The 26607-nt window shown below is 37.0% G+C and overlaps 1 protein-coding gene across 10 annotated transcripts in view; it reads right to left on the bottom strand.

Moving 5' to 3' along the window:
- Positions 1-26607, bottom strand: part of rut (adenylate cyclase rutabaga) — a 318097-nt gene that overhangs the window by 5072 nt on the left and 286418 nt on the right. For 4 of the 10 annotated variants that reach the window (XM_073972871.1, XM_073972873.1, XM_073972874.1 and 1 more), the window contains 10 exons: positions 19016-19480; positions 14968-15143; positions 14739-14849; positions 14343-14583; positions 8531-8677; positions 8387-8471; positions 8188-8322; positions 7886-8060; positions 7018-7816; positions 6463-6900 (listed from right to left, as the gene is read on the bottom strand). In XM_073972871.1, the coding sequence (XP_073828972.1) occupies positions 6463-6900; positions 7018-7816; positions 7886-8060; positions 8188-8322; positions 8387-8471; positions 8531-8677; positions 14343-14583; positions 14739-14849; positions 14968-15143; positions 19016-19480 (2772 nt within the window). Of the gene's footprint in view, positions 1-6462; positions 7817-7885; positions 8061-8187; positions 8323-8386; positions 8472-8530; positions 8678-14342; positions 14584-14738; positions 14850-14967; positions 15144-19015; positions 19481-26607 lie in introns of all 10 variants that reach the window. The other 6 variants (XM_073972872.1, XM_073972869.1, XM_073972870.1 and 3 more) reach the window with 2 other exon arrangements.

Here is a 26607-nt window from a genome sequence, read left to right as displayed (position 1 = left end):
TGTAACAAATCCAAATGCAAAATTGTGTTTCATTCACATTTGCAATCTATGGTGTAAGGAATATATTAACATGGAGTGTGATACATCAAATCTAACATCGTGATTCTAAAACAAACAAGTGGTGGAGTTCTTTATTATTATTCAAGTGGGGAGTCCATTATTCATTCCATTTGCAACTCCTCGAAATAGTCATCCCAGACCTAGAATGTTTAGATAACGCCAACAAAAAATATTCCTTAATAAATTTACTGTTTGGAGGATCAAGAAAAAATATTCTTTAATAAATCCAATCCTTGAGGATCCAAGAAAAAATATTCCTTAACAAATCTACTCCTTTAGGACCACAAAAATAATATTCCTTAATAAATTCACTGCTTGGAGGACCACGAAAAAATATTCCTTAATAAATTTACTGCTTCGTGGACCAAGAAAAAATATTCTTTAATAAATCCACTTCTTCTATAATAAATTCACTGCTTGGAGGACCAAGAAAACATATTCCTTAATAAATTCACTGCTTGGAGGACCAAGAAAAAAATATTCTTTAATTAATTTAGCTCTTGGGGGACTAAGACAAAAATATTCTTTAATAAACCCACGCCATGAGGTCTCAAGAAAAAATATTCTTTAATAAATTCACTGCTTGGGGACCAAGAAAAATATTCTTTAATAAATCCACTCCTTGAGGGCCCAAGAAAAAATATTCCTCAATAAAATCTCTACTTGGAGGACCAAGAAAAGATATTCTTCAATAAACCCACGCCTTGAGGACCCAAGAAAAAATATTCCTTAATAAATTCACTGCTTGGGGGACCAAGAAACAATATTCATTAATAAATGTACTCCTTAAGTACCCAAGAAAAAATATTCCTTAATAAATTCGATGGACCAAGAAAAAAATATTCTTTAAAAAAATCCACGCTTTGAGGGACCAACAAAAAATATTCCTCATATAATTCACTACTTGGAGGACCAAGAAAAGATCGTCTTTAATAAATCCAAGGTTTGATGGGCCAAGAAACAATATTCTTTAATTAATAAATAAGAACATACATTTTTATACCTTCACCATAATATGGAGGGTAAAAGCTTTGTAGTTCCGTTTGTAACACATCAAAATATTTGTCGGAGACAATCTGAAGTATATATCACCAATATTTTTGAAAATTTAACATAGCTGAAGCCAAGGTTTACCCTTTTAGAACACCCGACTCGTGATTGTATATTTTACAAATTAAATACTTTTGGATAAAATGAAATGTTTTTGGACGTGGCAAAAAATATTGGCCTTAAAAGATAATTTGCGAGGAAGCTGTGGCTATATTTATGTTAAAAAATTGGTGAAAATGGGTTGAAGCCACCATGTCTTTTTTTATTATCTCTCTATTTGTGAGTAAACCACACTTCTCTCGCGTTTCCTGTCAAAGTAAAAGCAGAAGCAAACTAAATAAGGATCATCTCACTAATGTATTACTTTTCAAAATTTCGTCTGCTTCTACCATTAAATGATGCTGACATTTTGAAGCCAGATTTACAGTGTCTTTTGAAATTTTCTTCTAATTTCATTCCGCAAACAGGTTTTTATAAAAATCATATATAGGATTGTAGTACTTGCGATTCTGAGTTATTTGATAGGAATATTGTGAGTGTAGTCTGCACAGCTTCATAGAAATCTGCATCCAAATGCGAAAATTTTGTGCGAACATTTTTCTAAAAATCATATTTTTCGGGCCTAATTTTAACAATTGTTATTAGATTTCTTCGTACTTGATTGCACATTTTAGTATTTTACGTTCCTGATCCAATAAATCATTCCCCGTGAAAATCCATCTACTAAAACGCGAGTTACGAGAAATTCCAAAGTAGAAAAATCACCTAAAATTGTTTTTGAAAATATCTCGTATTTTATCGCGTTTTCTGCGGGTCGTTTCCAATGCAATGAATAAACTAGTACAACATCTTCGTTTTAGCGGAAACAGAGAATTGAAAACTTCACTGAAAAGGGAGCTACATTCATTTTATCCCAAAAAATAGTGTGTGATGCTACATCCACTGTTCTTGATTGATCGCTTTGAAATAGGTATATATCGATATAGATTTTCATGGTGAACACTGAAATCGGATGCGGACAAAAATTGTATGCACTTTGCGCAAATTAGAGATATTTTATAGGTTTTTTAATGCTAGGATGCAGCCGATGCTACATCTTAGCCTCCAATGTAAATTTCGAAAAATATATATAAATTAAAAGATATAGTCTTGCTGTACATGAAAATCGCATGCGGACAAAATGATTTTAATAATTTCGCGATTTACAAGTATTTTAAAATGCATAGAAATTAAAATAGGTTATTTGACCTCTGTTTCCATTTCAGAAGCTTTGAGATATATCCTCATCAACCCAATTACCTTCCATAATGGGAAAGCTTTAATATGAATGTCAATAAAGCAAAATCCGTCTATTTTGTTGGGAGATTTAAGCAAAATGAAGGAAGTATTCCTATAGATTTTTACAATATTTTTTAATACATAATGCATGTGAAGAAATATTTTTTCAAACAAAAAATAATTTTTTTTTTACCAAAATATGTGTTTATTTTGGCTGTGAAATCTATAACACCAATCTGTATGATTGTAGTCTCATTTGATTCGCCGTGAAGTTTAGATCCACAACAAATTTTTGTGTAATTTTATGACCACTAAATTGGCCTTCATTTTGAAAAAAGTTGACTTATATTCAATAATTTATCAATTTTATGTACATTCCGCGAATTCTGTGTAACATTTTGCAGGTATTATGCAATCTACTCGCTGAAGTCACTTTGAGAGAACTTTTTTGTAACAATGGTGCTCATTAAAATAATTAGCATTTTTATAATATTTTCTTTCTTAAAAAGCGAAATAAAAGCGCCATAACTTTTGTCCGCAACAACCAAAAATTGGCTCGCGACCAGATTCGTACTGGCAATTTTTTTCTTAACCTACATATCAAAAATCGTTGATGTAGCGCGACAAAAAATTATCCTTTTTTTCGGAAATGGAATATGAAATAATTGACAATATTCCTGATATATTCTTGATCAACATAACATTATATGTTCAAATAACGAGGTCTGTCTGTTGAAATTGAGATACAGCTCATATATTTATTAAAATATAGCTTCATAATTTGGAACTCAGGTTTTTACTACTCCTAGGATATTTGGTATTGAAAAGAGACTATATCGGCTCCTGTTTTAAACCACATCGGCCGATTTTCAGTATATTTAAGGCATTATCCAACCGAAATAGCTGAATTTTGTTATTTAGCCTTCGTTGGGTATATGAATTCACCTCCCTATTTTGGGAATTTTGATATAGCCCCCATAGAATTTTATTGTATTTAATCTTCTATGGGGGTATAAAATATACAGGTCCAGGTTGTCAATAATTATTAATTCTAAAATTTGCTACAGAACAAATGTTATTCCGATAGGTGCAAGTAGGATCGTTGGCAAGTTTTGGGTTCGTTTTTTTTTTTCAAATATATTGCCTTTTCGAATGAAAAAATAGACTAATTGGGGCCAAAATAAAGAAATGTTTAACTTTTGTGGGGAGGTACAGAAAAAAGTGGACCTATATAAACTTCCATCGAATTCTATTCAAATTTCAAATAAATATAACATATTCCAGAGGTAACGAGCAGTTTGGTTTGTGGCTGTAGGGGTTCATATAAATCATATCTCTGGACTACAGATGTAACCTTCCGTAAAACTGTAACATGGATCATCCTACAGCCCTTAGACAAAAAACAAGTAAAAAAGCGTCTGTCGGCTTTGCCAGATCGAATACCTTTTACTTTTCCCATATACATGCTTAAAAGGGTTCTCAGCTTTTATAGCTTTCAACCCATTTTCTTAGGAAATATGGACTTGTCCCTGAAAAAGCTTGTACCGTCGTTATGGGGGCTCCGAGTACAACATGTTGCGCAAAAAATCAAAACGTTCTGAGAGGATGTCTTAAACTTCCCTTTTCTGAAATGTTGTGTGGGAGGTACCAGAAGGAGTGGACCGATATAGTTAATATTCCAACCTGATTTATATCTAGTAGAAATATTACGATGTACAAGATATTGACCAAATTAATTACTCCTTTCGAAAGTTATCGTGCGCACAATTAAACAAAAAACACAAAAACTTTTAAAAAACTAAAATCGAGTGGTACCGTTATATGGGGCTATTAAAAAACGCGGACCTATGTCCATAATTTTTTCGTGGAAAAGTTTTCTGTCCACTGACAAATAGAAATGTCAGAAAATGTAGCTAGAAACTTCAAAATACCTTTAATCGGTTGGTACTGTTATAAGGGTGGTATTCCAAAACGTGGACCTATGTCCACAGTTGTCTGTCCACTTGGAACCCTAAATATTATTATGTAATATGAACAACTTTAGCAATTTCGATAAAAAACGACATGGGCCTTTTCCAAAATTCGGACCTATGTCCAAAATTTTTGATGGAGAAGTTATTTGACCACGTGGAAACCTAAATGTCAAATTATATCAAATTTGAGCCGAATAGAAGCTTCAAACTACCTGATATCGGGCGATGCAGTAACATGGTGCAATATAAATTTGCTTGTCGTATATCAAATTGTTTAAATGCTAAAGTGATTACAACTAAGGACATGCATAGATCGACTCAGAATTTCACACTGATCTAGAATATACATATATACTTTATAGGGTCGCATATTTCGATGCGTTACAAACGTAACAACATGCTTAATATAACCTCCATATTATGGTGGAGGGTATAAAAAGCACAATATAATGAAATATTAGAAAAACTTTCAAAAGTTGAATTTTGGTCCTGGGCTGATTTTGGGGCTATTCTTATGGATTTTTTTCTGTTCCCGTCAAAAAAGGAATAATTGTGCTCTGTAAACCTTTAATTCGACATCCTATGAACTATTCTTTGTACATATAAAATGTGGAAAAATGTTTTTTTTTTATGCACGAAGTAGATATTGAAGCAGATTTTCAAAAATGTTTCGGCAAAACCTGGGGATATTAAAAGTTACCCTCGCAACAAAAAATATGAAAAAAAAACAGCAGAATTAATCAATTAAAACGACGCAATGTGTTTCCCTTATTGGAAACAATTCGTCATTTCTTTTCTGTTTTTTTCGGGGTATACTTTTAGGCGCATTCTAATAATGTTGAGCTTTAACCCTAAAACGAATCAATTATTTTTTATTTCACAAATTTGCACTAAACTACAATTTGATGAATAATAAAAGACCTAGACTATGGTAAGGTTTAAATCAGAGATGAACACAGAGAGAGGATTGTTGTATGTTCGTGTATGGTGACAGTTAATTTAAATTAAAGGAGCGTGCATGGCTGGTCTAAATCTGCACGGAGAAGAGAGAACAATAGATGGAAACATTGGGTCATGGGCCATAAAATTGAGGACACAAAATATTTAAATATGTATGTCTATGTTTTACAAATAAATATTTGTTAAATTATAGATTTTTGCGAATAATTTTTAAAAAATGAGTACATACATATATTATAGGTCCTATAATACCTAACATTGTGAATTTTTTATTAGAGATGCTGAAGAATTTTATCAATGGTATATTCCAGAACCTACGATAATCTACAATTTTCGATTTATTTCTGTTTTTTCCTTTATAAATTTGAAAAGATTTACAAGTTGTTGGGAATGGGAATGGAAACACACACCATGGTGGCATAAGAAAATATAAACGACGAGACTGTTTCACACCATTCCTTAGTAATTAGTCTTCCGTGGTCTATACCAGGTCGGCCAGTTAGACTACGTTTGACAATAAATATAAAATATTATACATTATTCGTTTGTAGTTCTTCAAGTTTGAGGTGGGCTTATCGGTCAACCTTGTATAGACCTTGATCTATAGACAATATATTCAACAAGTTTAAAAAAATGTATAACTTTAAAAACTAAGCATAAGAAAACAAGCATAAATTTCTACTCTATAACAAAATAACTGAATATTCTCTATATAACTAAGCTGGTGGGATAATTGCGAACATTAGGAACTTTTGTTACCGTCACCAGTTTGTGGGGTGAGTATCACGTTGCCATTCCAAATAGGTACTATGTGTATGTTAGTTAGTTGAATGTGTGTTCTAAAGGTAGTAATTGTCCAACACCAATTTTAGTTTGCTTTCGATTTTTTTTGTTTTCTGTTACAAATTCTACTTGGAATGAAATGGATCGGATTTGGTTATCACTACAGGGTATACATTATTTGTACTACTAACAATTTTGCTACTTAAAGAGTGAATTTTCATAACAGATATTCTTCAGTGCGTGGGTGGTATTCGTCACTACATTCTTCTTCGTCATCATCATCTACTACATTATCATTATCATCATCGTGATCGGAATCGATATCAGAATCAGAATCATCTATATAAGAACAACTCACCTTGGCCACTTGGGTGGCATGCAACAACGGTTCACTTTCGCGACAATTACTATAGTTCAGATAATGACTATCGGAGGAATTGTTGTAACCATTTTGATTATTGAAATTGTTTTTGTTATTGTAATGAAATTGGTTAGAAGAAGTAGGTGGTGGAGGAGGAGGCATTTGATTATGATGATTATTCGAGTTACTGTTACTGTTGTTTTGATGAAGATGATGCTGTTGTTGTTGTTGCTGTTGTTGATACAAATAATGATGATAATTGGATGCAGATTGTGGATGCTGCACAGAGGAGGCAGAGGACGAAACATGCAGATCACGTGTATCGCGTTTACCATTACCAGACGACACCGCCGAAGCTGCCGCCGCACCATACATAAGATTATTGAAATTCTCCAGCGGGGCATAGGGATCATGCTGTTGTTGTTGTAGCTGATGCTGATGATTGTTTGTGTGTGAAAGAGTAGGATTGGGATTATTAATATAATTATTGAATAGAAGATGACGATTATTGGTAGGATTTTCAATAATATTAAATTGTTCACGGTTCATTACCGAAGAAGATGATGTGGGGGCCAGAAGAGGGCCTGCTGTGGCTGTGGCAGGTTGTGCAGTTGATGACGATGATGACATTTGGTTGTGATGATGGCTTAGGTAGGCATTATTGGAGTTGGCCAGTATGGATGATGATGAATTCGGTAGTGGTGGTAGTGGCGGATGTTGATTTGGTGGTAGGGAATTAGGATTTAAACCCATGCTGCTCATTGAGCTAGACGAATGATTACGTTGATGCTGTTGTTGATGTTGCTGATATCCATTGTTGCCAACTCCATTATTGTAGCCATTGTTGTGTTGTTCTTCATTGCCATTATGACCGTTCTCTTGGATATGGGGTAGGCCACCATTCATTAAAAATGGCTGTTTTTGCAGTTTGCTATTCATACGCTGTTGTTGTTGCTGGGCCAAATGGTGTTGATGATGTTGTGGTTGCATGTGTTGCAACAGTAGCTGCTGCTCTTCATTGGAGTTTTTGATTAATATGTTATTTGTATTGCCTATGTTGTTGCTGGGATCTGTTTGATCCATATAACCATAGTTCTCCTTTTTGACATTATACGTTTCCGAATTCATATTCACATGATAGCTATTATCCTGTGATTGTTTTTGATAGTAATCTGTTGCCTGCAATTGAGTTTGGGGTGCTTGACCACCTCCTCCGAATGCAGGATTGGCTAAGGCACGATTGCCTAACATGGCATTACGTACCTCACCATTAAGGGCATTGCTGCTGTTATCATTTAGGAAATAGGTGATCATGTCACCTTTGCCCTTGACCTTAATGGTGCCACGGCATCTGAAAGAAAAAATGAATTAGATTTAATATTTGTTTCCATTTCGAAGTAAGGAAAAAATCTCTGCTTACTTGAACTCAAAATGAGAGCCCTGCAAACTGTCCACAACTTCTTGAGTGACTTGAGTATAGCCTGGTATACCGGTCGAGTCCATGCGACTGGCCACATTTACAGTATTACCCCAAATGTCATATTGGGGTTTGCGGGCACCAATGACCCCAGCTACCACGGGGCCAATGTTGATACCTAATTAAAATAAAAGAAATAAGAAAGTTTTTTTTTTAAGGCACATTTTTATAGAGAGGTATAGAGTGAGAGAGGTAGTAAAAAGACGGAATAAAGTGAAAGATGTACTACAAATAGTTGGACTTACCAACTCTTAGCATAAAATTATTATAGGAATGACTGTTAATCTCCTGCAGAGATAAACGCATTGCCTTAACATATTCCACAAGAGCGGTCATATGGCGTCGTATCGAATTTTGATCATTTGGATTGATTTTATATTCTGCAACCATAATAAATTTATATAATTTCAGCTATCGATTAAAGAGAATATTGTTTTTAATTACCGGGTATTAAGCCCACAACAGCCATATAGGTACTGCCCACAGTTTTGATTTTATCAATGCCCAGAAAACGTTCCTCTTTTAATAGCTGAAAGTTAGAAAATAATGTTATTATGCTTGAGGTGTTATACGAAGTATGGTTCTTACCTCATCAAAATCGGCTATTATTTCATTTAGTAAACGCAAACATTCCAGACCTTGATCTGAACCATCCATTTCGGTATAGAATTCATGGAAATTGGGTACACTGGCAAATATAACACCCACCTTGGCATAGCTTTGATGATAAAGTTCCTGTTTTGGGGGGCGGAAAATGGAGATGAAGAATTGAAATATATTTAAAACTAATTTAAATTGGGTCCATATTTTTTATATTTCCGAATAGTATATAGAATTTAAAGAAAATTATTTTGAGATAGTCTGACATCTGACAAATTGGTGCCACCTCGATAATAAAATGCATTTACCCAGTTCGCAAGGTTAGAGACACTGGGCGCGTACACCCATAAGAACGATAAAAGCTTGGATTCGGCGTCATGGGGGATTCACTTGAGTATAACGCAGATATAAAGTATAAAGCGGATATTATCGTCTTACAGGAAGTACGGTGGAATTGGGCCGACGTAAAGATCACAAACGATTACGCACGGTCGACAAGTTCAGACTTCATGAGGTAACATCAGACAGTGGAATGAGGATGATCGATTTTGCAACGCCAAAAAACAATTGGAAGAAGTAAAATAGATTAATGTTCGGCCGGGCCTAACTTTTTATACCCTCCACCATTGTACTGGGAAGACAAAATGTTAAAATACCAAAAATACTACCTAAAAATTCATGGTACGATCAAGAGTTTCGTAAGGCTACTGAAGAGAAGAACGCAGTATACGGAGAGCAACCTTTCAGTTAGCAGCAACATGGAGCGCCAAGGAAAAATATCGGGAGAAGAGGAGAGAGGGCAAGCGTATTTTCAAAAGAAAAAAAAAACGAAAGAGTAGGAAAAACGTAAGCATGAGAAAGTCGAGATGTCCAGTCCGAAATTTTTATCAGAGTGTAAAACACTAGCCTGTTGTTTATGGTTCAGGTACATTCTCCTGCAAAGGTGTTGAAGGGAACCTGGTAACTGATTCATATAGCGTACTGAGGATCTTTAAGGGGCATTTCTCAAGCTTTTGGTATCGAACACATGATACACCAGAACCAATCCCACATGTTTGTATTTGTATCGTTTTTCCGGGTTGGGAGCTGCATTTTCCGGAATGTCTGCTCCGCATTCTTTTTGTGCGTGACGAGAGGGAAACCCATAACCAATATGGATGTGCTCAGTTTGTAACATCCGGATCCACCATACTCAACATTCGGTGAGATGCAATAGATGCCGGGATTGGGTGCATCTCAAGAGTTGTTCTGACGCGTCCATGCGAGGGACTATGTTGCTGCATGCTGCATGAACACAGCTCACAGTGGGTTGTCGTCGTCATCTGAATATATGAATCTTCCTCAGCATCCGCACATGCAACACTTAACACCAGCCGTTGCTGTTTCAATTCCCGAAAATGCATCCTTTTTGCAATTTAATTGCAAATGACTTCGAGGTAAGACCGAGGAAATAGTGGATATTATGAGTTCGAAGAATATCGCGATCGCGGACGTGCAGAAAACCAAGCTTAACAAAAAGGAAGGATCAATACATTGAATATATGGGGGTTATAATCAGGTATGAAACTGTCGAGGTAAAGTAGCTGAACTTATCCATCCCTCCCATAAGTAACTGTTGTAGTAGTAGTAGGCCCAACATTATCCCGCTTTTGGAAGGCCAAAACAGTCTGGTCTTGGGGGACTTTAATGTACATCATAAGTTGTGGTATTCGGCCCGCGGAAACGACCAGAGGGGAAAAGTACTGGCTGAGCAGATTGATAGCTCTTCGTTTTCTACGGTCAACGAGGTAGCTACTACCAGATTAGCGAAGAATGTCACAGTTCGCTAGGCATAACCATCGTCTCACCTGGTCTGAAAAATGACGTTAGCTGGAAACTCGACGTTTGTCCTGGTTCATATTCGTCTCCATCAGCAGACCGCCCGATTTCATCACCTCTGAACGCCGTACTTTCATCAATCATGGAAAAGCTAATTGGACTAGTTTCAGAGAGTTCACTAATCGCCGCTTCAAAGATCAGCCCAACCCTTCTGATGTTCAGGTAGCAGAAATACGTTCCGAGATATAATCACTACTGAATCGCTCGCCATATACGTGCAGGCTAGTCCCGCTCGCCATATACGTGCAGGCTAGTCCCGCTACTGAAGCCAGGCAAGAATGCCAACATAGGTGAATTATACAGAACGATTTAGCTTTTGTCGCCCGTAGCAAAGACTCTGGAGGTTTTAATCCTACCCAGCGTTAGAAATGGCATCACAGCATATTGTGTATGCTGCACGCAATCTTCACACAAATTAGTCGAGGACTCAACCAGAGGAAGCCGTGTGTTAGAAAAGTTATGGTGACGCCTGACTTGTCAAAGTCATTTGACACTGTGAAACACACCACGCTGTTTGAGGACATCGAGCAGACTACCCTCCGGCCAAATTTGAATCGTTGAATAATCAATAACACCAGTCATACGTGGAATTCAAGAACAAGAAGACCAAGCCCCGTAGAGTGAAACAGAGAGTTCCCCAAAGTGTGGTGATATCTACGGAACTATTTAACCTCTACCTCTCCTGTATCCTATCCCCTCCCGACGGCATTTCGATCGTAACGTATGCGGATGATTGAACGATTTTAGAGTCAGGTACCTTCCCTGATGTCATTTGTGGAAGGCTGAACTCCTATTCAACTGATCTTACCACATTATTTCACACGAGGAATATGCAAATGTCCGCCACTAAATCTACGGCACTCTGTTCACCTGAGGCAGAAGTAAATACTGAGTTAAATACCATGGTCGATGACTGCAGAATTGCGACCATCAACTACAACCACATTCGACAGCATGTTCACATGCATATTCAAACCTATCAGAAAGCCGCAATGAGAACTGTAACAGGGTGCCTGCTTATGTCTTCAGTGGTCTATCTACATGAGGAGACAAAAATTCTTTCAGTACAGCAATACAATGCATACTTTCGTTGAGGTACTTGCATGGGTGTTACCGTGAGAGCCATCCCAATCACCACACGGTAGATAGGACTCCCCAATTCAGGCATGTCAGGAGGGATTTTCATGATCTAGAACAAGAGAGAACGGACAGATCGACAAACCTATCAAGTAGGTTTAAATAGCATTCTCACAGATGCAGTCGCAGATGCCATAAAAAACTATCGCGTGAATGCGGTCCTCGGAGAACGTCCCACATCTATCGAAGCTGAGGAGCGAAAGCAGCCACGGCAAACCAGAGTATTTTTGTCTCAACTACGCTCGGGATGGTCCAACCGTCTAAATTGCTATAGGGTAGGGATCGATAATCCCGTGCTAAATATCTACCCAAAATTCGGCACAGGCCCGCATGCAACACTGCACCATTTCAACTACCCTGCCAAACGTACTCAACTAACTAAAACCTTGAATATACGAAAAGTCGGAAGATCTTATGGGCTATATAATAAATAAATGGGCTATAATAATAATGGGTTATATAATAAATAAATGGACCTATAGCGAAATATTTCTGGGAGAAAGTTTTGTATTCCCAACTAGAGATCTTCAATAAGCCGCAGACAAAAGCGAGCCACTTAGGTACACACAAATGTTTTTGGTTCTCGAGCATCTTAATAGCGTGTGTGTTCTACACTCGAGTAATTTTACCGCATAACAAAAAGCATTTGATGATTTTACGGCCGTTGCTTCAGCATTAGAGAGTAGAATGAGCGTAAAACGAATTTTGACTTGTGTGCAAAACTCACAAGTGCTCTCTTGATGGTAGATGAGGGGCACAATATACTCATGAAGAATGTAGGTGAAAAGTATGAGGATTGTGTTTTGTGTGCCTTTGAATGTTGTGTTTTTTGTATGTGCTTTGGTTTTGTTTGTATTATTGTGAGTGGTTTTGTTTATGCTTTACATTGGGGGATGTTACTTGTTGCTTGGGTAAACTCATTATCATTCAAGTGCTTGCGCCACTTGTGCCACTCCATCTCTCAGAGAGCATAAGACAATTGATTGAGTGACAATTGTTACTTGTTGTGCCATGAGTGAGAAGGTAGGGCATAAAATGTTACCGAGTATGTAAAACGACATGGTATAGTATACCCGAGTATCTATGACTATGTATTTTAAGAGAACTTGTTTTTTGGGTGGTAATCAATACGTAGGCTTGTTTTTTAGCAAGTGGCTTATGAGTGGCAAATTGCATTTCTCTGTTCCCAACTAAGACTAAGTACGAAATTGCAGTCGTTTCTGTGTGATAATTAGGTTAAAACCAAATTAGGATAAGTAAACTGTTCAAAAGCAAACCACCTCTCGTCAAAAAATCCCTCTCTACAAGACACGGATACTACTTGTATGGATCCGAAGCATGGGTAGTTGTGAAAATAGATGAGGCAGAACTTGGTGTGCTTGAGAGTAAAATTCTTCGAAAGATTTGTGGACCAGTATGTGTTGGCGGTGAATGACAGCATCTGCCGACCGACATCGATAGTAAAACGTAGCGAGCGTCATCGATTGCGTTGGTCCCACCATACATAATAATACGAGCCATCTGACGGTGTACGGTATCATTTTGAAGATGGATTTCAAAACATGACACCCAAAATTGTACAAATAGAAGCGTTTGGAGATTTTATCCGTTTTGTTTGGAATAAAAACCATCTAAGTATGGAACTAAGCATCGTCCTACTAACCAACCCCTAATGTTCGTAAGTGTGACACAGTGTGTAGCGTACTTAGCTACAAATCAAAAGTATGCATATTTAATCCAGTAGCTGGCGAAGTCAAAATTTGGAATGTGATGAAATTGAACATAAATTTACCTCAACTGTTCTAATCACAGTGCTCATGACGCAACTTTAAATGGAAGGTCCTTACACCTGGGATTTTGAAACAGCAATGTTTATAGGTGAGAAAAATCGAAAAACAAGAAAAAATCGCTGGAGGGATTTTTAAATAAATTGCGGTCAAAATTCACATTTTTAGGTTTATATTAGGTTTTCGCGATTTTGCTTGGAAACCGCAAGTCTTATCAAAATGGGGATAAAGAAAATTTTGTAGCTGTGAAAATTCTCTAAAGGATTGACCGTTATTATTTATTCCTAGGTTTTGTCATTTTGTGAGATATATGGATGTTCAAGTCACATTTTTAGCTTTTTTGTTTGTAAGTCTTATCGAAATGGGAATAGAGAGAATCTTTTGCTGTAATTCTCTACAAGAGTGGCCTTCGTAATTTTTTCCTAGGTTGTACCACTTTCGAGATATATAACTTTATGTTGGGAAATTGCAGTCATGACATTGTTTTATAAGGAGGCGATACAGTCAATGCATTGTCCCAATTTGAACTTCTATATCTCAATAACGGTAAAACTTAAAATTATCAAAAAGGTCAATCATGAAGAGAATTTTCATAGCTACAACATTTTATTTAGTCCCATTTCGATAGGACTTGCGGTTTCCAAGCAAAATTGTAAAAATCTAAAAAAACCCCTAAAAATGTCAACTTTAATCGCGATATATTTAAAAAGCGCTCTGGCGATTTTTTATTTTTATTCTCATCTATGAACATTCTTGTTTCAGAATCCATAAAAAACTTTCGAGATGTAAGCACCTTCCATTTAAAGTTGCTTCAAGAGCACCGTGTAATATAACATATGCTTTTTCGGTTATTTCTTGATTTTTAATGGCCATAGAATAACTACTTATTTGGTGACCTTGTTAAAGTAATAACATAGTAGGTTGATTTATAAGGGGTTATGAACATTATTTGGTAATGGTATATTTACTGATACTTTTCCACTTGTCTAAATTCTTACCATATTACTGCGAAATTGATTATCCAAAAAGTGTGCAGCCACATGGGCAGGCAATAGATTGTGTAATATTCGCTTATTCGATTCCTGCAGCACATCCATCTCCTTTTTCTCCTGTGATGCCTGCAATTGCCAGAGAAAATCTAACCTTGCTGTCCATTCAACCAAACGACCATGGACAAGGATGGCAATCATAAAAATTATAATACGGGCCAATGATACCAAATGAAGTGGAATTGCAGCACTACAAAAGAAAGGTAGGGGAAAAAAACAAACAAGAATGTCATGTCAAAAAAACTGTTACAGTTAATATGTCCTTAAAGCTCAAAAATAAAATTCTTTTGAAAAAATAAAACACACAAAACCAAAATCCATGGTACTTCCACGTGACACACTTACTTGACACGACTGTCATAACAATCGAAGATATTCGTATGGGAGAGTTCAATAAATAGACAATAGACAACCCCCATTGTGACCACCAATAGAGATTTAAATATTATGGGTAACCTGAAATGAAAAGAATGGTATGGAGAAGCGTGTTATGCGTTAACTTATTTATAGTTTAAAGGTCATTTTGAGAAGGCCAGTCAGAGAGCTAGTCAGCCATTCATCCATCCATACATACCTTAAAAATACCGATACAGATAGGAAAGCAAATGTGGCCGATAACGAAACATATTGAGGCAGCGAACATTTACGATGGGCATCATTTTGATGAATCAACATTAGCAGGTCTTCTTCTGCGGTGGGTGTTGTGGTGGTTATATTGCTGGAGCAGGGGTGATCCGATACACAGGTAAACTGGAACAAAAATGTGTGGAAATGGAAATGGAAAATATGTATATTAGGGCTATAACTTTTTTGCAATTTTCGTAAATATCAACAAGTAAAAGAAAGTTAAGTTCGACCGGCCCAAACTTTTTATAACCTCCTCTATGAAATATTCTGAAATTATATGGATAATTAGTTTTCTGTTACGAAAGTAACACTATGTTTTGGTGAAGTTTTTTTTTTTTTTTTGACCGCTGGAAACCCCAAATATCTAATTTTAGCTGATTCGGTCAGATAAAAACTTGAAATTCCGAAAATTGGTAGGTAGCGTTTTATGCAGGATATTCCAAAACGTGAACCTATGTCCATAACTTTTGGCGGAGAAGTTTGCTGAAGACAAGGAAGCCTAAAAGCCAGGAAATTTGGGCCAAAAATGTAGATAATACCTTCCACATACATGGAATTGGGGGCTTCCAACCTTAAATGTCAAATTAAAGCTAATTCTGAAAATATAGCCATAAACGCCAAAATACCTGAAATCGGGTGGTATCGTTATATGAGGCCTATAGTTAAACATGGACCTTTTTTTACAATTTTAGTAAATAAAGTTTTTTAACCACTTCGAACCCCTCAATGTCAAATTATAGTTAATACGGTGTTAAAATGTAGCTAAAAACGTCGAAATACCAGAAATCAGGTGGTACAGTTATATGAAGGATATTCCTAAACGTGGACCTATGTGCACAACTCTTGGTGGAGAAGTTTTTTGACCACTTCGAACCTTAAATGCCAAATAATAGCTAATTCAGCCCGAAAAATTAACTACAAACGTCAAAATACCTGAAATCGGTTGGTACCGTTATGTGGGGTCTACATCAAAACATGGACCTATGTCCATAATTTTTTGTGCAGAAGTTTTATGATCACTACGAAACCTCAATGTCAAATTATGGCTGATTCGGTGTGAAAAAATAGCTCAAAAAGTCAACATATCTAAAAACGGGAAGTACAGTTATATGGGGCCTATATCAAAACCTGGACCTGCATCCAAATCGTTTGGTAGATAAGTTTTTTTGACCACTAGAAACACTAAGTGACAAATAATAACTAATTCGGTCCAAACATATAGCTACAAGCGTCAAAATACCGGCAATCCCATACCTATTCCAAACCATGGACCTATGTTCCAAATTTATAGTAGCTATGTTGTTTCACCATCTCGAACCCTCAATGTAAAATTAAGTCTGATTCGGTTTGAAAAAATAGCTTGAAAAGTCAACATACCTAAAATCGGGAGGTGCCGTTATGTGGGGCTCATACCAAGTGATCACTGGGAACGTCAAATGTTAAATTACACCTAGTTTGGACAAAAAGTGCAGCTAAAATCCTAAGAATACCTAATATCCGGAGGTACCGTTGTATGGGGTCTATACTAAAACATAGTCCTATGTTGGCAATTTTTGGTGGAGATGTTTCGTGAATGCAAGAGCCTCAAGTGTCAAATTACAAGTAGTTCGTTAAAAAATGGCTAATATTCCTAAAATCCGGAGATAGTGTCATATGGGGCCTCTACAAGAACATGGACCTAGATTGACGAATTTTTGTGGAGAAGGTTTGTGACTACTGGGCTCCTCAAATGTAGAAAAATACCTACTTAGGACAAAAACTCCAGCTAAAATCCTTGAAATACCTAAAATACGGAGCTACCGCTATATGGGGACTATACCAAAACGTGGAGCTATGTTCACAATTTTTGTCGGAGAAGTGTTGTGACGACTAAGAACCACAAATGTCAAATTACACGTACTTCGGTGGAAAAGTTAAGTGACCATTGGGAACCAATACCTAAAATCCGGAGGTACCGTTGTATGGGGTCTATACTAAAACATAGAACTAATATTGGTTTCGCGACTGCATGTAGCCTCAAGTTTCAAATTACAGGTAGTTCGCTTAACAAATAGCTAAAGTCCTCAAAATTCCAAAAATCCGGAGGTAGCGTTACATGGGTCCTCTACAAAAACATGGACCTAGATTGACGATTTTTTGTGGAGTAGGTTTGTGACCATTGGGAACTTTAAATGTAGAATAACACCTAGCTCAGACAAAAAATGCCGCTAAAATCCTAGAAATACCTAAAACCCGGAGGTACCGCTATATTGCGCCGATACCAAAACATGGACTTATGTTTACAATTTTGGTGTAGAAGTTCTCTGGCCACTGGGAACCTAAAATGTCATATAACATGTACTTCGGTCAAAAAATGTAGTTAAAAACCTCAATATACTGGAAATCGGAAGGTACGGTTTTATGGTGCTTATACCAAAACGTGGACCCATGTTGAAAATGTAGAATAACACCTAGCTCAGACAAAAAATGCAGCTAAAATCCTCGAAATATCTAAAATCCGGAGGTACCGCTATATGGCGCCGATACCAAAACTTGGAACTATGTTGACAATTTTTTTGGAAATGTGTTGTGACTTCTATGAACCACAAATGTCAAATTACATGTACTTCGGTCAAAAAATGTAGTTAAAACCCTTAGAATACCAAAAAGTGGAAGGTACCGTTTTATGTTGCCTATACCAAAACATGGACCTATGTTGAAAATTTTTGGTGGAGAAGTTTCGTGACCTCAAATGTTAAATTACAGATAGTTCGGACAAAAATGTGTTCAAAACACGTAAAATCGTGAGGTATTGGTATAAGTGGGGGCTATACCAAAACATGGACCTATGTTGACAAATGTTGGTAGAGAAGTGTTGTGGTCACTGAGTACCTCTAACGTCAAATTACAGCCAGTTCGATTAAAAATTTAAGCTAAAATCCTCGAAATACCTAAAATCCGGGGGTGCCTTTAAATGGGGCCCAAATCTAAAATGGACCTATGTTTACAATTTTTGATGGAGACGTTCTCTGATTTTATGTGGTTATTAACACCCAGTTCGGACAAAAAAGCAGCTAAAATTCTTAAAATATCGAAAATCTGGAGGTACCGCTATATGGGGGTTGTATCAAAACGTCGATCAATGTTGACCGTTTGTGCTGGAGAAGTTTTCTTAGCACTGAGAACCTTAATTCGGTCAAAAAAATTTGGCTAGTATCTTAAAAATACGTAAAATCGGAAACTATCGTTATATGGGGCCTATACCATAACATGGACCACCTATGTTCACAATTTTTGGTGGTGAAATTTTTTGATCACTAGGAACCTCAAATATTAAATAACTATTATTTCGCCTAAAAAATGCAGCTACAAAACTCAAAATGCCTAAAATCCGAGGGTAACGTTATATGCGGATTCTACCAAAACATGAACCTATATTGACAATTTGTGTGGGAAAAGTTTTGTGACCACTGAGAGCCTCAAATGTTAAATTACACCTAGTTCGGTTAAAAATTGTAGCTAAAATCCCCATATTACCGAAAATTTGGAGGTACCGTTATATGGAGACTATACCAAAAAGGGGACCGATATAGCCCATAGTGGAACTTGACTTGCTTATGCAAAAAATACACTCGGTTGCAAAAATATAGCATTCTAGCTCAATAATTGCGGACGATAGAGTGATTACACCAGAGGCATAGGCAGAGTTGGTAAGATCGGGTCGGATTTTTATCCTGATCAAAAAAATATATACTCATATATACTCAATAAGGTCGCAATAGATTATTTCAATGCGTTACAAAAGAAAAACAAACTTAATATACGCTCTATACTATGGGGTAGGGTATAGAAATACCTAGGAACAGCTGTGTAGAACATTTTTTAAAGGAATGTTGTGCGATTATTTCCCACATGGTACTGTTGTGGTATTTTTTTATTTTATTTTATTTTATTTTTTATTGTTATAAATTAAATTAATAAGTATAAATATATATTGTATAATTCACAATACTTACCACATTAACCTGGCCCACCGAATAGATCAGAATCACCGTAAATATCGTAATCGCCATGCGCAGCGTAAAACTCTGTGACAAATCCCAAACAATCCATTTCAAACGTACGGCCAGTAATAACATCAATATGGCACTGACCCATACGAAAGCGGTTAGAAAAAGTAACAACAATATCAAGGTCCTTGGCAAAGCAGTCACCTGCAATGCTGCGCCCAATATCAACAGCAGCAGCGAACAACCCATGGCGGTGGTAAAGCCCAAGTCGAAATCTTTGCGATATTCACGTTCTTTGTCGCTTTCGCGAAAACGCAATGTAATACGATCGACATGTTCCGATTTGTCACAGTCCACCGAACGGGCATTGATTGCTTGTGAAAGGAACCGATTAACACGATTTGTTGGTTGATGATGGACCGATGAGTGACGCTTGCGAAAGGGTCGTTTGAATTTGTCCGTAACTTTTGACTAATTGGTTGGGGTTTGGAGGTGGGTGGGTGTTTGTTTGGCAATTAGTTTTGTTTTTATGGTAACCGAATCAATTGAAATGAAAAGTTTGGATGTGTTTGGTTGGTCGATTGATTGGCGGATGGGAAGATAGAAACATACAAGAGACGAGAAAGAGAGAAAGTGAAAAAAATTTGGGAGAAACAAAATTAATATTTTTATTAATAAATAATGGTAATTAAAAATTCAACAAAAACTCTTAAAATGGAGAAATTTATTAGAAGAAGAAAATATTATTTAAAATAAAAAGAAGAAAAAAAACAACTTCAAACTTTACACCCATAACTCAAAGGATATTAAAACCCATTTGCAGGACTTCCGTTTTTAGCACTTTACATCAAAGAAAGTATCTAAATCTAAGAACTAATGTTGGCAAAACACTGCAGGAGTCTTGCATTATTTCTTAATTTTTGTTGATGTATTTCTCTTGCATTGCCTTTGGAAAGACACTAAGGCTCCAAACGGATTTATTTGCAAATCGGTATTAATAAAATAGATTTTTACTTAAAAAACGAATAAACAATTTTGTTGTTAGTACAAATAAATATTACATGCATCTAATTAAAATGGAAATCCGTACAGTGGCAGCAACCATTATGGTGAGATTATGTACATATGTACATAATAAATGTATATAAAACTTAAAGAATATATTCTATGAACAAGTTACAAACCTAAACAAAAAAGGTGGGGAGCATGCAAACTAAATAACATGCATTTTCTTAAAGAAACAATGACATACAACGGTTTAAGTATAAACCGTAAACTGCGATTATCTTCCAATATCTATTTTAACTTGTACAGTTAGGTCATTTACCTCAGATGGATACGTTTTATTTGTTACATAAGTGAATATTGTTATCTACGTAGAGATATGACAGAGTTCAGTGAGGAGTAAAGTTTTGGACATTTTAGTATATTTTGTAGAATGCTATTTTTAGTTTTGTATTTCAGTATGTCTCAGTATTTCAGATCTTTAACTCCTGTATTCATAAAGAATCATCGATAGTTCAGCCTCCATACATGAAAGGAAAATATCAGAAAAAAGTGCGAAATACGAGGGCTGCACGAAAACTATCTAGCCAGGCAACATCGCTTGTTGCCAGGCGCCTTTTGAAAATTTTTGTTGACAGTTTGACAGTTTTTAGCCTATACGTACTCAATGAAAAACAGGTTAAGTGAATTTATTCGTGGCCGGCACTAGTAGAAAAAAAACGAAGGTCGTGAGGGTCGCCAAAAATCGGCCGCACGGTTCTCTTGAATCAAATTTAAATGAAAGGTACTTACACCTTGGAAGTTTTTGCGGATTCTGAAACTAATATGTTCATAGAAGAAAAAATCAAAAAACAAAAAATCGCCGGAGCGTTTTTTAAATAAATCCCGATTCAAGTTGATATTTTTAAGGGTTTTTAGGTTTTCACGATTTTTCTTGGACCTTTATGATATCTTTGCAGTTTTTACCGTTATTGAGATATAGAAGCTCAAATTAGGACTATGGATTGACTGGAACGGATTGAAAACAATGTCATGACTGCAATTTCCCAAATTAAACTTATATATCTCAAAAATAAGACTTTATGCTCCAACTATAGGGGCATAAGTCTTCTCCCTATCGCCTACAAGATAGTGTGAGGAATATTATTCGAACGACTAAAGCCCATGGTCAACGAAATAATTGGACCATACCAATGCTGCTTTAGACCTGGCAAGTCCACCATTGACCAGATATTTACTCTGCGTCAAATCCTGGAGAAGACCCAAGATATGCATATCGACACCTACCACCTTTTTGTCGATTATAAAGCAGCCTTCGACAGCCCGCTACGTACAAAGTTATTCCAAGCAATGTCTGAATTTGGTATTCCCGCAAAGCTCATTCGGCTTTGTAAAATGACTCTAACTGATCTTCAAGATCTTCAGTTAAAATAGGAAAGAACCTCTCCGAAGAGTTTTGTACCAAAAGAGGTTTCAGGCAAGGAGACAGCCTTTCGTGTGATCTTTTCAATATCCTGCTAGAAAAGGCTATACGAGAGGCAAACGTCAAAAGAAGTGGCACAATCTTCACCAATAGCCACATGTTACTTGCTTATGCTGATGATATAGACATCATGGGACCATCAGTAAAAGAAGTAACCGATACCTTAATGAAGGTAGAAGGAGAATCTGCTAAAGTGGGTCTGGCGGTAAACGGCGAGAAGACCAAGTTGATGGTGTCGACGCGCAATGCGTCCATTGAGATAGGACCAACTGTTGAAGTTGGTTGCTATAATTTTGAGGTAGTAAAATACTTCGTATACCTCGGCACCGCCGTAAACACAACAAACGACATCAGTTGTGAAATAAAAAGAAGAATTGTATTGGCCAACAGATGCTACTTTGGCTTAAGTAAGTACTTTAAAAACAAAGTCACACCTCGTCAAACAAAAATAACGCTTTACAAAACACTGATACTACCCGTACTGATGTATGGTTCCGAAGCCTGGATACTTGCGCAAGCAGATAAGGCAGTGCTTGGCGTGTTTGAGAGAAAAATTCTTCGACAGATCTACGGACCGATCTGCGTTGACGGTGAATATCGACGTAGTATGAACCACGAGCTGTATCTGCTATACAACGACATCAATATAGTTAAACGTATCGGGATGCAGCGATTGCAGAATGAGCGATGATGAACCCGCTAAAAGGCTTATAAATTCGAGCTACATGGCGGTGCACGCAGAATTGGCTGGCCAAAGAATAGATGGCGCAAACAAGTGGATGACGAGATGACAAGGCGCGGTATTCCAAAAAGCGAAGCACTAAACAGAGAGAATTGGAGATCTTTTCTTATTTCGGTCTATGGAACAAATGTTCTGTAATGGGCCAGCTAAGTAAGTAAGTAGGTATCTTAAAAATGGTACAACCTAGGAAAAAAGTACGAAAGCTAATCTTGTAGAGAACTTTTACAGCTACAACATATTCTTTAGTCCCATTTCGATAGGACTCGCAGTTTTCAAGCTAAATTCTGAAGTAATAAGAAAAAAATCTGAAAGTTTGATTTGAACCTCTATATCTCAGAAATAGTAAAACCTAGGAAAATATCAATCGGCCAATCTTGTAGAGAATTTTCACAGCTACAACATTTTCTTTAGTCACATTTGGATAGGACTTGCGGTTTCCAAGCAAAATAACGAAAACCTAAAAAACCCTAAAAATTTGAATTTTTATCGCTATTTATTTAGAAATCCCTCCAGCAATTTTTTCTTGTTTTTGGATTTTTCTCATTAATGAACATTGCTGTTTCAAAATCCGCAAAAACTTCCCTGGTGTAAGCCGTTTTCATTTCATAAGGAGGCGATACAGTCAATCCATTGTCCTAATTTAAGCTTCTATATCTCAATAACAGTAAAAACTAGCCTTTTCTCATATCAATGAGTGTACCCCGATTCATATTACCTCAATGATATGGGACCAACAGTTTATTGCCGAGTCCGAACGGCGTGTCTAAGACACCACTTTTGTAGAGAAGTTTTACATGGCTGAAATACTCAGGAAATGTCGCCAACATTACTGAGGGGTATTTTGCCACCGTTGAAAAGTGTTTTGATGTTGCCTGGCCGGGGAATCGAACCCACGACCTTATGTGTGCAAGGCGGGTGTGCTTACCATTGCACCACGGTGGCACCCCATGTTAATACCTTGCGCATTTCTTCCACCAACTAACATTTGATATTGCATGAAAACCTGGCCGCAAAAATGGAATTTTCTCGTTAGATCCAGCAAAATTGGACAGTCGCACAAAGAGAGGCTCTTGTGGATTGGTGCAAACAAAATTGTAAATAAAAACGATCGTTGTGCTTCAAACGACGTTTATAAGATCTGACAGACGAATCTTGGATCTATACTTAGGAGCCGAAATAAATCAGGAATTGACCGTCTAGGTCTTCGAAAGCGAGTCAAATCTAACGAAAGATGATCATATAAGAAGCACTTCGAAGCAAATGGTCGCATGTTTCTTCGGCAAAACTGACCGTGTGGCGACTATACGGCATCAGAAATGTATGAACGTTAATTCGGAGTGGTACACTACAATTTGTTTGTCTCCCGAGAAATTCGAAAATCGAACAAGAGAAGAGGAATCACTCTGCATCAGCGTCGCCCAAGAATTTCCATCAATGTTTTAGTATGTGTGTATGTATCAGTGAAGAAAACAACAACCACATGATGTTTATTGTTTATTGTCATTCACTTACACTGTAAGTGAGAGAGCGAAGCAAATGCAAAAACAACCCAGTGGGCGCCCCTTACTTTACTATCTTTGCAAAGAAGCGCGTCCCTGCTCTGTATCATGGCAATGTGAGCTTTCACACATCGATTCAAACCAGCGCCTGTTTGACTGGACAAATCGTGGAATGGATGGGTCACCCGCCGTACTGACGCCCTGACTGCGGATCCAATGACTTTATTTGTTTCCAGCATATGAAGAAAAAGGCGTGGTCAACGGTTCAAAAACATGTTTTAGAGGTGTCTACATCGGAGTGGAAAAAGGGATTCAACAATTGGTTTGAGCGCATAAAAAGGAGAATATCAAGAGACTACTTAAGAAAACAATAAAACAATTTTTGATGGTAAATGTTCGCGTTTTCATTCTTAGGCCAGATAGATATCGTTCAGCTCTCGTACTTCAGTTGAACGAGCGAGGCCGGTCAAAGTAAATAATTTAACATCCATTAAAGGAGCGAACGTTCCCGTAAATAATACAACATCACACAATAAGTTCTACCAAGAGACCCCTTAAAGTCATAAGGGAACAGCCTCGCAATAAGCAATATACACTTTATCATTAATACCCGCTCTCTTTAGTATACCCTGTTGGAAATGGAAGACTTGTATTTCAGTGTAATTTTACAACAGCAGTTGCTACAAGCTAGTTCCAAATCCGCCAACTTGCACATCGGTGTCATAGCGTTGGAAATTCTTTTTGAGGACTACCCACGAAGTTTTGGTGACTGATACATAAACTAGTAAAAAAGTATGAGTCGGCTTTGCCGAAACAGATATACCACAGCCCTATGTGAATTGAAACTTTCATCTACGGACAGATCGAATGTATTTAGGGTCTTTTCAGAATTGTGTGGACCTTTTTGGACATTTGAATTTGCCGACAAAAATGTGAATTAGCATTAAAGTTCAAAAGTGTTGTGAGGGAGGTACTTGAAGGAATGGACCGACATAGTCTATCATTGAAGTGGATCTTATTTTGGGAGTCATATCTTTTCGATAGATATCGCGCCCAAAAGTCATTTCAGTGGGTTATCGTATAACTTGTGGACCAGTATGCCAGGAAGCATGCACTTGTCCACGAAAAACATAATATCGCTGTAAACAGGATCACAACGAACAGCAGACACACCCTTACAAGTTAAACTAAATTTGGAGATCCAAAGTTTGAACCAAATTGGTTGCCCCGTTCGAGAGATATCGTGCATATCATTTTAGTGACTTGTTTTTAAAAAAAAGGGGGAGTACCGGAGGATGTGTTGTATTGCCCATCTTCGAATTGAAACTAAGTTTGTACAAAATATGAATAAGGTCAAATCTGGGAAAACATCGGTTGATCAGTTCGTGTTCGTTATCGTGCTCTCCAGCCACTACACATGATGCCATAGGAGTTTTTACACCTTTCGGGCTGTTTTCTCAAGAAGTATGGACTTGCCACTGAAAAACACTTTTACCGTCGCAATGGATGGAGCGAATCAAAGCGGGTTCAACAAAAATCTAGGTGATTCGAGAGCAGGTCTTAAGGTGAACTCATCTGAAAATTTGTGTGGGAGGTACCCGAAGTAATGGACAAATATAATAAACATTCGAACCTGATCTATATTTGGTGGATATATTAGGATGTGTAAAGTATGGACCAAATCGGTCACTCCCTTCAAAAGATATTGTGCGCACAATTTTTGAACTTTTGTGGGGGAGGTACCTGAAGGATTGTACCGATATGGCTTATCTTCGAACTTAAACTATGTTTGGGCAAAATATAAGAAGGCCAAATTTTGGACCAAATCGGTTGATCCGTTCGAGAGTTATCTTGCGCTCAAACCACTACACTCTACACTCTTTCTGGCTATCATATCAGGAAGTATGGACTTGCCCCTGACAGTGGAACAGTGAATACAAGTTGTTACAACAAAAATCGAAGCTATTCGAGAGCAAGTCCTAAACTGAACATTTCAAAAAATTTGTGTGGGAGGTACCCCAAGGAGTGGACCGAGTCCATATTGGAACCTCATTTATGTCTGGTAGAAATTCCACGATGTGCAAAGTATGGAGCAAATCGGTTGCTCCCTTCAAGAGTTATCGTGCGTACAAATTTTCCGAACATTTTCGAACTTTTGTGGGGGAGGTACCGGAAGGACTTGACTGATATAACCTATCTTCGAACATGAACTAAGTTTGAAGAAAATATTACCAAAGCCAAAAACGGACGGACATGGTTAAATCTACTCCAAATTGTCTGAAATGTATTTCGTCCAAACATACTTAGGGTCTAAAATCATTATTTCGATGAGGCACATTTTGCCCGTATAAAAGTGTATATACCCTCGTAAACTGTAATGTGTATATATATACCCTCGTAAACTGTTTCACAGGGCCTTTAAAATTCCCAAAATCAGGAGGAACTGTTCTATGGGGGCTATATAAAGATGTGGTTCAGTACCCACCATTCTCGGCGGGAATACTTTTTACACCCAACGAAGACCAAATTCCAAATTTTGGTCATTTAAGAAGCAGTATAATGCTGATAAAAGTACTTAATATCGCCATTTTGCCATTTTGGTTGGGATAATTTTGTTAAAACCTGAAGGTTTTCCCAAAATCAGAAGGTACCGTTCTACGGAGGCTATATCAAGACGTGTTCCTGTGCCGACTTTTTTCTGCGGCAATAATTTGTACACCCAACGAAGACTAAATACTTAATTTGGCCATTTCAGAAGTAGTAAAATGCGGTTTATTGTAATTTTTATTATAATAAATATTTGAAATAAATAAACATGATCCTGTACGAACCATTCCCTGTAGGAATATAGTTTACCTCCAAAAATACT

This window comes from Musca autumnalis, unplaced genomic scaffold, assembly GCF_047663935.1.
Source record: "Musca autumnalis isolate F117 unplaced genomic scaffold, ASM4766393v1 scaffold_3, whole genome shotgun sequence".
NCBI lineage: Eukaryota > Metazoa > Arthropoda > Insecta > Diptera > Muscidae > Musca > Musca autumnalis.
Note: the sequence above shows the minus strand (reverse complement) of the source record. Positions and strands in the feature narration are given on the sequence as shown.